Below are 12,922 nucleotides of genomic sequence, written 5' to 3'. Positions count from 1 at the left end.
GATGCTTCAGATTATGAGGGACTAAGCAGACATGTTGAGGCGTCTGGTTGAACAGAAGCAGGAGGGTCGAGTCCCTCTGCAGACTCTGGTGGACAGCCAGCCAGCATTGCTTGGCACAGAATCACCCTCCCCAAAGCGTTCCATGAGGTGTGGGCGAAAAGTTCATTATCCCTTTCACTTAACTCAGGGGGAGGGTACAAGGAACAGAAGGCACCCATTCCCAGCCCTCTGATGGTCTGGAATGAGGTGTTACGTTACACAGATGAAAATGTTTCTCTCGTTCCAACTTTACAACCCCTTTTCCCCAAGGTTACTTTTTTTTTTTTCTGTTCTCCCTTTTTACTTTGTTTGTTAAATAAAGTAAATGGATCTGAGAAATAATTGTTCTTTACTGAGTAGAAGCAGTGGGCTTGGGCTGGGGGTTGGCTTTACAAGGACAGTGATACAAGCCAGGTGAAGGTTTAGGAAAGCACAGTGCAGACAAGCAGCTTGCCTTACTGTGACTCATTATTGAAACGGCTTTTCAAAGCCTTGTGGATACACAGAATCCCTTGCTGTGCTCTTCTTATTGCCCGGGTGTCTGGCTGCTCAAAAATGGCTGCCACGAGATCTGTCTCACCTGCCCACCCCTGCGGAAAATTTCCCCCCCTTTTTCCCCACATATATTATGGAGCACACAGCAGACAGCTATAACCATGGAGATGTTCTCTTCACTGAGGTCCAACCTTGTTAGTAAACTCCTCCAGCGCCTTTTGAAAATACCAAAGGCACATTCAACCACCATTCTGCACTTGCTGAGCCTATAGTTGAACCGTTCCTTACCGCTGTTCAGATGGCTGGTGTAGGGATTCATCAGCCATGGGAGCAAGGGGTAGGCTGGGTCCACCAGGGTAACTATAGCATCTCAAAGTTGTCAATGTTCATTTTGTGGTCTGGAAAGAAAGTCCCAGATTGCAGCTTTTTGAACAGACCCAAGTCCCTAAAGACTCACACGTCATGAACCTTTCTTGCCCATCCTACGTTGATGTTGGTGAAATGTCCCCTGTGATCCACCAGGGTCTGCAACACCATTGAAAAGTATCCCTTTCAGTTTATGTACTCTTTGGCAAGGTGGCCTGGTGTCAAGATGAGGATATGCCTGACATCTATCGCCCTACCACAATTAGGAAACCCCATTATGGCCAAACCACCCACTATGTCCTGCACATTTCCCAGACTCACTACTCCTTGTAGCAAAAGTCGATTAATGGCCATGCACACTTGGAGCACAGCAGCTCCCACGGTTGACTTACCTACTCCAAATTGATTCCCCACTGACCGGTAACTGTCTGGCGTTGCAAGCATCCGAATAGCGATCGCCACTCACTTCTCCACTGTCAGAGCAGCTCTCGTTTTTGTGTTGCTGAACTGCAGGGCGGGGGAAAGTTCTGCACAAAGTTCCTGGAAGGTGGCCTTCCGCATTCAAAAGTTCTGCAGCCTCTGCTCGTCATCCCATACCTGCAAAATGATGTTTTTGTTTCATTGGACCAGAAACAACGCTCAGAGTGAGCTGCTCTGTGACTGCCAGCAGCAACTGTGAATTGTTTTTTTCAGAGGCTTAGAGCAGGGCTGCTTGCAGGACATCGCTATGTTTGTGCAGCGGACCCTACTTTGGCTCTGGAAATACTGCAGGAGAAGGCACGAGGTGTTTGAAATGCTCACAGCAAGAGCGCACAACTAAGGCGGTGCCATGCTTCTGGGGTATGCACAGCAGTTTTAAGGTGCAAAAACCACTGGGTTGTTTTCTGTTGAGCACAATGCATCATAGGATGCCGACGCAATGTTCCCATTTTCCCCAGAGACAATGTTTTGGTCCCATAAGGCATTGCACAAACTTCCCAAAACACACTGTGGCAAGTTGCACTTTGGGATAGCTACCCACGATGCACCGCTTTGTGCACTGATGCAGGCACTGCTAGTGAAGATGCACTCCATCGAGACAATGAGCATGGTGTGACCATGCACAATCGACTTAATTCAGAGGCTCAAGGTCAAATTAGATAAAGTCGACTTAACTTTGTAGTGTAGACAAGGCCTAGGTTTGCTGTAAATAACACAATCAGGAGACAACCTGTGAGATGTATTAACATTAACTGGTGATGTTTCAGCATGGTACGCGGAAGCAGACTTGTCCGAGTCTCCTGGGTGCTCCATGTGTAACAGAAAATTTACCCCTCTAAGTACAGATACTTCAGAACATCTGGGAACTTGCAACTGCTTCCAAATATAGGAACATAATTCCAAAAACAGACGATAACAATGGCCTGTCTCATCCTGTTTCCAACAGTGCTACCATCACTCAGCAGCATCCCTGCTCACTCCCCTTTGGGTCCGCATGGCACTGTTGCCAGCGATATGCAAAATTCCCATTCATTGCTCCACAAAACATATGATGCCAACACAGGCATAATAACCAGAAAATTACTAGTTCAGTTCCCACCCACTTTTGCAACCTACAGAGATGGTTTTGCCTTCCTCACATTAACTCGTCCATAATACACCATCTACAGCACACATGCGTCCTCCCTTCGTGGTCACATAAAAACATGCAGACTTAACACTGACCACAGACAAGTTCCAACTACTGGAAAAAAATGAATAACACACACCATACTTCCTTATCACACTCTACAAACAAAAATGTCCCCAAATTGTAAACCTCACTACAAACTGTTTCCATTTAAAACAATTCCTTCCATCCAACACGACTTTTAAACAACTTAAAATCTGCACCGCACACACCAACCATCCATTTTAAGGCTATATCTGTTTGTTATCTGAGCAATCAGTAAACAATTATTTCTAAAAAATCTGCAAGGCCAAAGCTACGGGTTGCATGTTTTCCATGAAGGGAGACTGGCATATGTTTTGTGAGTAGTTGTGGACAATGAAGTGTGATAAAGATGAAATCATGGTTGTAAATTGTAATGGTAGGTGAAGACTTAACTAGTTTCCAGGCTTTTTTGTGGTTGCCCTGGTGGTGTATGCACTTGAGTAACCTTAAATAATCCTTAATGATTAATTAATTGTTTTTCAGAAGTTGTTTTGTTTTCCTTATGAAATTTTCTGACAAGGGAGGAGGAGGAGGAGGTGGTATGTTGTTAAGCAGCATTTCAGAAACGACAAGAACAGAATAACTCTTAAACAACTGCATGTCATTCTGAGCAAAAAAGTATTTTACTGACCATAGTAAACTCAGCTAACCCATTTGCCTAATAGTGACACTGATAATTGTTCAGTGAAGAAAGAAACTAAGAGCAACTGATCTTCTTTTGACAAAGGAGGATTAATGCCAGTCGGCAACTGTCTGTTCATGGACTTCAGCTCATTTTGCCCCTACTTCCAAAAAAACAAAACTAAAAACAGCACAGAAAAAAACAAAAACGGATTGCTGCTGGCTGGCTACACAATAGAAAAAGAAATCAAACACCTGTATGTCATTTGGACAAAGCTGTACATGTACCACCATGGATGCAACAACCACATGCCTGTTTCTTCACTAAGAATTCTTGGTTAAAGACAAACTCCAGATCATAAATAGGAGCTTTTCAAAGGCACAAAGACCAGGTAGGCAGCTACCTGCCATTTATCTTTGTGCTTTTGAAAATCTCCCCCTCTAGAAACACATTTTTCTTCCATTCTCCTTTCTTTCATGTCCTGTTCTTTAAAGTGAATGTTGCTTGTTATATGTTGATGCTGAAGCTGATGAGACATGTTAATAGGACTGGCTGAACATTTTCCATTGAAAGTGTGTTTTGATGAAATATTGGGTTTTCAGCTAAATAACATTTTTTCATAAATAGTGTCTGCTTTGCATAGAAAATTTTGATTTTTTTATCCAAAAATTATCAAAACCAACATATTTTGATTCTGAAATGTTGCTGCAGTGCCTCATGGGAGTTGTAGTCTATGTACCTTATGCTCCCATTTCTCCTACATGGGCCAAGCTCCCCAGCTGGACTTCATCTCTCATGACGCATTGTGGCCATACAACTGTCACTTTCTCTCACCAAGTGGGAAGATCATCATGCACCATGAAAGATGTAGTCCAGCCAGGGAGCCTTGCCCATAGAGGAGAATGAGAACATGAGGTATCTAAACTACAGTTTCCTGAGGCAGCATTTCAGGATTGAAATTTTGGTTTTCAGTTGAAATATTTCAGCTTTTAGCAAAAAATGGGTTTCCAATTTTGGCCAAAACCTCAAAATTTTCTGCAGGAAAAAAAGGTGTTTTCCAAACAGCTCTAAAATCAGACAAATCTGAAATGGAACTCTTTTGATTAATACACTAATCCAGGTTCTCTGAAGGCATTTGGAGTCACTCGAGGCCCAGTTCTGGATTTAAGTTGTGCAGTTTGGAAAGCCTTCTATTAACTTCAGTGGACTTTGTGAAAACAGAGGAAAAATGATCTAATACATTTCAGCTGTGTACAATCGTGATAAGGATGCCAGTATTAAACAGATTTGTTAGTAAAAAGGTGAAGCTTTTCACAGTTTCAGTCATTAGAAGTAATAGCTATGAGGGCAGAACTAGGCCTCTCAGAGTGTAAGCATAAAAAACTACTAAAGCAGATTGGCACGCATGTATCCTGCATCAGCTGAACACACGGATTTGATTAAACAGTATTCAAAATGTGACCAATCACGTAACATTTTGAGAATTCCAATCTCATTTGCTTTGAGGTTCCAGTGTGAGCTAAGTTGAGTGAGAAAAGAAGCATCATCATTTGAGAGGTTCTCTCTAGGATGGTAATTCAGCCACAGCTAAGTGTTGCGAAGCTGTAATTTTTTGATATTTCACATGTTGAAAAGTCAGGTACTCCACTGCTTATAAAACACTCTCAAAGCATCTAACAGCAAGTAACATGTAAATGAGTATTCTAGCAAACCCACACATCTACAGTCTCACATGCTATAGAGCTATCAACCCTGCCTCTGCTTCATCAGTGATGCCAGCTTTGATTACACATTTGTCAAATTTTCTAACAAGCACATAGATGCTTCCTCCCATGCTTCTCTTGTGCATGAGAGAAACTCCCTGTCAAAGCCTTCAGAACCACTATATTAACTGCTTTCAAGTGTCTCCTTAAACTCACTTATGCCATGATGCCTTCAAAACACCTGATGATATTCAGGAAGCTGGTGTCCTGTAGGATTATTACATTAATCAGAATCATCTCACTGTTACTTGTGCTCCATCTGTCCATCTGCCATACATTTGTTGAATCCACTTGTTGTCTCTTGTCTTCTATTTAGCTTATAAGCTCTTTGGAGCAGCGAGCATCTTTTCTTCATATGTATGTATGGTGACTAGTGCAATAGGGAAAATGATGGTGTTGGGGGACAAGCCATTCTATATTATGGAGGAATTGGGATTTGTTCAACTGATTAAGTTATTGTACCCTAGATATCAGTTCCCCTCCAGCAAATATTTTCTCCAAAATGTGATTCCTGCTGCATAGTGACAAGTCCACCTTTAGTAATAATGCTGAAACCTGAAAGTTGTTCTTTGTTTAAGGTAGATATGTTGGCATCAAAGCAACAAAACCCAGCCTTTCTTTGAGACAACAGGGATTTAAAAAACAAACAAACATTTTCCATTAGTACCCAGCCCTTATTCTGTCAGATGACTATCTGAATACACAGTTGGCCAGAGAGACAGCATCCAGATGATGTCCCAGTACAATGGCAATTACACAGTAAGGCTTTTAATGACTGTAGTCTAAGCATTGTGGGCATTTTGAGTACACCTCCAAGCACTTCAGAAAACTTTGTTCATACAAGCAGCCATCTGTAGTTAGCATAATTACAGTCAGCCAGGAGTTGGTCAACCACTTAAATCAATATTTATCTGCTGTCACCAACTGCATATCTAACAGAACTGGGCCTCAGTGTAAATCAGCTCACTCAGGATATTGTAGCCAGGCGGAATTCAAGATCTTATATACTTTAGCACCTGCTGGAGAACATATATTTCTGATATTATTCTACTCTGAGGACTTAAAGAAAAATCTCTTACTTCATCCCACTTGAACTTAGCAGAGTAGTTCAAATTATTGAGTGCTCTCATGAGTTAACCTGACAGGTGAGTTTTGGAGATTCCAATATGACTTTTGTACTGCCAGCTATCAGACTCCTGACAATCCATCTCAATTCAGGATATCTAGATCAAGGGTTCTGAAACATGAAAATACTGAAATTTCTGTCTGAACAATTCAGTCTCTCTGAGGCTGAGAAAAGCTATGCTGTGGCTTGAGTTTTGGGTCTCTAATGCTAGCTATACCTATTCTATCTCTGAGTCAAACTGTGTAATACCAATGCTGCCAGACAGAGATGGGATGAAGAACACAAAGAAAGGAAATAAGAATACCAGAGATGGTGAATGACGCTGGAAAACAGGGCCACACATGAAGAAAATAACTGTACTAGGAAACTTCCTGTATGTGGAGCTGCCAGGGGAAGAGTGACAGCTTTTCTAGCTCTAATCACTACAGTCATTCTAAGAGATTCAACTGACGTACTCAAAAAACTCACTGTTCCAAGTACTGGTGTATCTACTCTGTTTGGTGGAGATGAAAGCCTATTGGGTTTCACATCTTAAAGTCCTCAACATGACTTTCCTACATATCCTACTCAGCAGTGTTCACTCTGAAAGCCTGTCCAGATGTGCTAGCAATATCTACTTTCTGGGGGTACATCTACATTACAGCACAGAGCAAGCTTCCCAGCTCAGGCAGACAGACTCTCACTATCTGGGGCTTGAGCTAGCACATAAAAATAGCAGGGTGGACATTGCAGCACCAGCAGAGACTCAGGCTAGCCACCCAAGGGAGTTGGGTGGGCTTAATAAAGCTTTCTCCCAGCTGCAGTGTCAACATACCCTTGAAGGCTGGAATGTTCAAACTCCCATTGACTTCTGTGTGGAAGGATTAGGCCCTTTATTTTTACAATGCGAGATACCGTTAAAATCTTTGCCTTGATGTGGCCTTTTGGGTCCCAAGTTCTTTTCTGTGGAAGTACCTATTTGTATAAATTTCCTTAACAAACAGTTAACTCTTGACTCCAATATCAATAGCCAATAGAAGTGTCTTCCTCCTAGTTCCATTCGGTTTCATATTCCCCGCCCCCCCTGCCCCCTGAGCATAATTAGTCACTTAGTCTCAATACCCTTTCTTTGCCAGCTGAGGTTTTTTGGTGGGGGGGTTTTTTTGGTAAGTGCCTGCAATCATGGTACTACCACAAAAGCCCCTCATACTGCCATCACCCTGATAGCCATTAGCATGTGTGAGTCATTACACTGGCAGCATTCAGGAAACAAACATTACTAATATTAACATTCCGTGCTAGTTTCACAGTGGTTGGCCTGCATGGCCTCATTCTCTCAATATACACACGTGCTCCAACCAGGGAATCCCGGCATTGATGCTGATAACAGTGAAATCCTGCCTCTCCATGTCAGTACCAGTGCTGATATTACGGTGGAAGCATGCATACATCTGAGAAGATGCAAAGCACCACTTTGTGCGCACACACAGTATTCCATGACAGCAGCAGTTATTGCCTCTGCTGTGCTTGTAGATTCAGCATTCCACCCCCACTTAACCTCCCTGTAAAGAAGTGTCTCTGGGGCACCACCCTACATGGGTTGGGCCCCCCTGCAACAAGCAATTCATAGACTCAGACTTTCAGGTCAGAAGGGGCCATCATAATCATCTAGTCTGACCTCCTGCACACTGCAGGCCACAGAACCTCACCCACCCATTACTGTAGTAGACCCCTCACCTCTGCCTGAGTTACTGAAGTCCTCAAATCATGATTTTAAGACTTCAAGTTGCAGCGAATCCACCATTTACACAAGTTTAAACCTGCAAGTGACCCCTGCCCCATGCTGCAGAGGAAGGTGAATCACACCCTCCCCCCAAGGGTTTGTGTGTCTTAACTTAACATTGCTGCTTAACTTAAATGACTCCTCTCCCTTCCTGGTATTTATCCCTCTGATGTATTTAAAAGGGTGCAATCACGTCTCCTGTTAGCCTTCTTTTGGTTAGGCTAAATAAGTCAAGCTCTTTGAGTCTCCTCTTATAAGGTAGGTTTTCCATTCCACAGATCATCTTAGTAGCCCTTCTCTGCACCTCTACCAGTTTGAATTCATATTTCTTAAACATGGGAGACCTGAACTCCACACAGTATTCTCACCAGTGCCTTGTATAATGGTAGTAACACTTTCCAGTCTCTGTAGGAAATATCTCACCTGGTGCATCCTAGGACTGCATTAGCCTTTTTCACAGCTGCATCTCATTGGTGGCTCATAGTCATCCAGTGATCATCCAGTACACCCAGGTCGTCCCCTCCTCCTGTCACTTCCAACTGATATGTTCCCAGTTTATAGGAAGAAATTCTTGTTATTAGTCCCTAAGTGCATGACCTTGCACTTTGCACTATTCAATTTCTATTACTCCAGTTTACAAGATCATCCAGATCTTCTTGTACGATATTCCAGTACCCCTCTATATTGGCAATACCTCTCAACTTTCTGTCATCCACAATTTTTATTAGCACACTCCCACTTTTTGTGCCAAGGTTTATTTAAAAATGTTAAATAAAATTGGTTCCAAAACTGATCCCCAAGGAGCTCCACTAGTAACCTCCCTCCAACCTGACAGTTCACCTGTCAGTATTAGCCATTGTAGTCTCCCCTTTAACCAGTTCCTTATCTATCTTTCAATTCTCATGTTAATCCCCATCTTCTCCAATTTAACGGATATAGTTCCAAAAGGGAAATCATCAAATGCCTTACTGAAATCCAGGTAGATTAGATCTACTGCATTTCCTTTGTCTAAAAAGTCAGTTATCTTCTCAAAGAAGGAGATCAGGTTGGTCTGGCATGATCTACATTTTGTAAAACCATCTTGTATTTTATCCCAATTACTGTTCACCTTTATGTCCTCAACTACTTTCTTTTTTAAAATTTGTCCAAAACCTTTAATACAACAACTGAGGTCAAACTAACACACCTGTCATTTCCCAGATCACTCCCCCCACCCCTACCTCGTCTTAAAAATATGTATTATATTAGCAATTCTCCAGTCATGGGGTATGATCTCTAAGTTTACAGATTTCATTAAAAATCCTTGCTATTGGGCTTTCAATTTTGTGTGCAAATTCATTTAAGAATCTTGGATGGAAATTATCTCTCCCCCAGATGTAGTCCCATTAAATTGTTTGGAGTTTGATTTCCACCTCAGATGTGGTAATTTCTACCTCCGTATCCTTGTTACCATTAGCCACTGTGCTACTATCCCTAAGCTCTTCATTAACCTTATTAAAAACTGAAGTAAAGGATTTGTTTAGGTGTTGGGCCATGCCTAGATTATCTTTAATCTCCACCCCATCCTCAGCGTTTAGCAGTCCAACTTCTTCTTTCCTTGATTCTCTCTTACTTATATGGCTATAGAACCTTTTCCTATTGGTTTTAATTCCCTTTGCAAGGTTCAACTCTGCTTGGCTTTTGGCAGTTCTCACTTTATCCCTACACTTCCTGACCCACACAGGTTTAGCGAGGTCCAGGCCCCAGCCCCTTTGTCCTTGTAATGTGCCCCATCCTTGCAGGCCTGCTTACTTTGTGGGGGAAAGCAAAAATGCAAACAGAGAACAAGCTCCTCCTATGGTCAACAAAAAGGTCAGTGGCTCTAACCTTACTTCAGGGTGTTTGGGAAGCAAATTTACTGGAGCCCTTAACAACCAGGTAACCACACCAGTCTCTCCCTACTGGGCTTGGTTCTGGGGTTCATTGGACTCCTTGGAGTTTTTGGGGGGTCCCTCTGGCATAGAGGTTCCTCCTCCGCCTGGTGCAAGAATCATTCCCTTCTCAGGGTTTCCCCCTTGCTGACTACAGCTTCCTCCTTTTGAAGCCCTCCTCCTTACCAATTGTGATTGGCAGGGCCAGAGAGGCGAGGCTATCTTCGCACACAGAGCATCCCTATCCCCTACTCATCTTTTAATAAGAAATGAGATACCTAGGTCAAGATTGGAAAATGGAGACAAAAGAAGGGAGTTGAGAGGAAAAAGGAAAATGAGGTTGTATGGCATATGAAAGCTGGGTGGGTTTTCTATCCAAAGAGGACCATCTGAGGAAAAAGCATGGGATTGCTGATTGGAGAAAGAGACCAGGGGACTGTTAAGGAGTATTAAGTTCTCAGAGCAAAGGTCACAAGCATAGTTGTGCAGAACCTTCAATACAAGGATGCAAAAGTTTAGAGCCAGTGCAGATATTCAAGTATGCGGATGGAAAGGTGAAACTGCTAAGTGAGATGACTTTATCTGCAGCATTTTGAATAGACTGGAGGGAGAGATGTGGGGTGAAATCTTGACCCCACTGAAGTCAATGGCAAGATTCCCCATTTACTTCAGTCGGCCAGGATTTCACCAGTGGATCAGAGAGGCCAAAGAAGGGGCAGTTGAAAAAGTTGAAGCAACGCAAGGCATGTGCCAGGGTTTTATGGTAGGATTGGGCTGCTAGAGAAATCAGCAGTACTAGAGAATTCTCTTTAGGAGTCACAGACAGAGATTATGAGTGAAGCGAATGTTTGAGTTGGTAGCTATAAAACTCCTTAAGATTATTTTCTCTAGTTTTAAAATAGGATTTTTGCATTGGACAGTTGGGTTCCATCACCATAGTCTTACTTAAATCTAGACACTTGTGTTACTTCACAGAAATAAGGATTACTCTCCATGAAATTTACTACAAAAATCTACAGACAAGATTAATGGCTTTATAACAAAGCTACCTTAAGGAAAAATAAATGATACACTTTACCAGCCATTTAATTTGTCCAGAAGTGGAGTATGTAAGAAATTTTAACTCAGCTTGGAAATTGATTTCTCAAATAACACTGTTTCAGTACAAAGATAATACAGGATGATACATGAATGTGATAATAAGCATGGGATTTTGTATAAACCCGTGGGTAAAAGTGGGTCAGAAAAAATAATTGGTATAACTTATTGCAAAATCAACATCTTCTGGAATAACTGCACACCTTTTAAATAATATTAATATAAATGCATCCATCCAAAATCCAGAATGATTAAAATGCACTCATTCAAATAATCACAGAGATCCATTGTGAAATATAATTTCTGCTGTCAATAAATATATCAGCAATATTGCCTTCAAATGCTAATATTTAGTAGAAACAAAGGGAATTACAAAAGGAGAACACCACAAGGTCAGGAACAGTGACAAATTCTGGCATAGGAGCATTAGCATTAGCACTGTTTTGTTTGGGGTTTTTTTGGTGGCAACAGTGATATTCTACTTCCACGGGTGAATATATTTCCTTCTCACTTTTAATCAAGTCAGTGGGAACTGCTGGGTTCTCAGCACTTTGGGGAGAAAAAGCCACTTATTCAGGTTCCTAACGTCCAAATTAGAAGCTCCATTTTGAAAACCTTGGTAACTAGGTTTTCAAGTTAGAACATTTTGGAAGGGGGCTGAGGTATACATAACTTGTCAACAACTCTAATTATTAACCCAAGGCCATCCTCATCCCCCAGTTTTCGCTTTTAGGTTATGTTTGAGAAATAAAATTTAACTTAAAACTGAGCCATGGGATGGCAAGTTTGATGGCACAGGAGAGCACAACATCCCTCTGCAGATGGCAATCTCTCCAAATAGTAACTCAGATGGCAAAGGTTGGAAAATGACCTGTTGCTCATTATGACCATTATGGTTAGTGTGATCGTTACTTTCAAAAGAAGCACAACTCTAAAGCAGCTTACTGAATTCTAAAAGCAGAGAAACTTTTTGGAAGTTCAGTTTCTCTGTCTCCAAAAAGATTTTCCGATAGTGATGGGGAAATTTATGTATGCTGAAAGATCAATCAAAACAATTGTAACGCCACTAGAAGACAAGTTAGTTGAACTGCTCATATAAATGTTTTATTTAGAGTGTGTGTTAGTGACAAAAATAGCTTCCCTATTTTCATGAAACTTTTTTTCTTGGGTTACAACTAGGAAAGTTTACATGCATTGAAGTCCGATTCCATCTTGAAAGGCAAATGGGTTACTATCTCATTCAAATGTACATACCGAGTCTCCTGATTGTCATTCTCTCCTGGGTGTCGTTTTGGATCAATATGGATGCAGCACCAGCCAGAGTGGCTTTAGGTATAACAACTGTACTGACCATGACAACACAAAGTTCAGGTTCACGAGCCTCACTTCCAAAGGTAGGCAAAAAGCTGCTTTGCTTGTATTATACCAGAATCACTGTGTGAGTACAAATGATGACCCTATATGGCTGTCAGAGGCCTTCAATAACCTTTACAATATGTGTTCTTCTTCTTAAGAGATACATTAGTTCATTAAGGATGAACAGAAGGGAGATAAACCACTTTGATCTAGGGTTTTTTTGTTTTTTTTAATTTTTCATTCAACAGAACACATTCTACTTCTTTACCAACTGATCTGTTGGGCCAGATTCTCAGCTGGCTTAACTACATTGACTTCAATGGTACAGATTTTGAACCTTGAAGAAAGTGTTATTCACTCCACTAGTGTTGCTCAGACTTTTATGTGTTGGTCTGAGATGAGTTTGTCCCTTTCCTGGTTGCAATATAAGCCAATGTATTTAGCAAATACTGAGACTATTGCAGCTTCACAGTCTGCTGTGAGTAAAAGGGAAGCATGTAGCTGTACTCTCCCACAGAGAGACCAAATAAAAAATTATGACTTACAGAATAACAATCTCTTTCCAGCTCCCCACCCTGGTTCTGGGGGCACAGTGAGTTAGTAAGCTCCTCCATGAAAAGAGAAATAGGTGCATCTGGTCAGCTATTCTCATGGATCCAGGGCTCATCCTCAGACCACCCCTTCGCCATCCT

The 12,922-nt window shown here is 41.7% G+C and overlaps 1 protein-coding gene across 2 annotated transcripts in view; it reads left to right on the top strand.

The window, feature by feature from the left end:
• GLRA3 (glycine receptor alpha 3) overlaps positions 1-12,922 on the top strand; it is a 142,575-nt gene that overhangs the window by 108,953 nt on the left and 20,700 nt on the right. For both annotated transcript variants that reach the window (XM_074951174.1, XM_074951175.1), the window contains exon 7: positions 12,054-12,268. In XM_074951174.1, coding sequence (XP_074807275.1) covers positions 12,054-12,268 — 215 coding nt within the window. The remainder of the gene's footprint in view (positions 1-12,053; positions 12,269-12,922) is intronic.

The sequence above is a fragment of the Natator depressus genome, chromosome 4 (assembly GCF_965152275.1).
Source record: "Natator depressus isolate rNatDep1 chromosome 4, rNatDep2.hap1, whole genome shotgun sequence".
NCBI classification, from domain to species: Eukaryota; Metazoa; Chordata; order Testudines; family Cheloniidae; genus Natator; species Natator depressus.
Note: the sequence above shows the minus strand (reverse complement) of the source record. Positions and strands in the feature narration are given on the sequence as shown.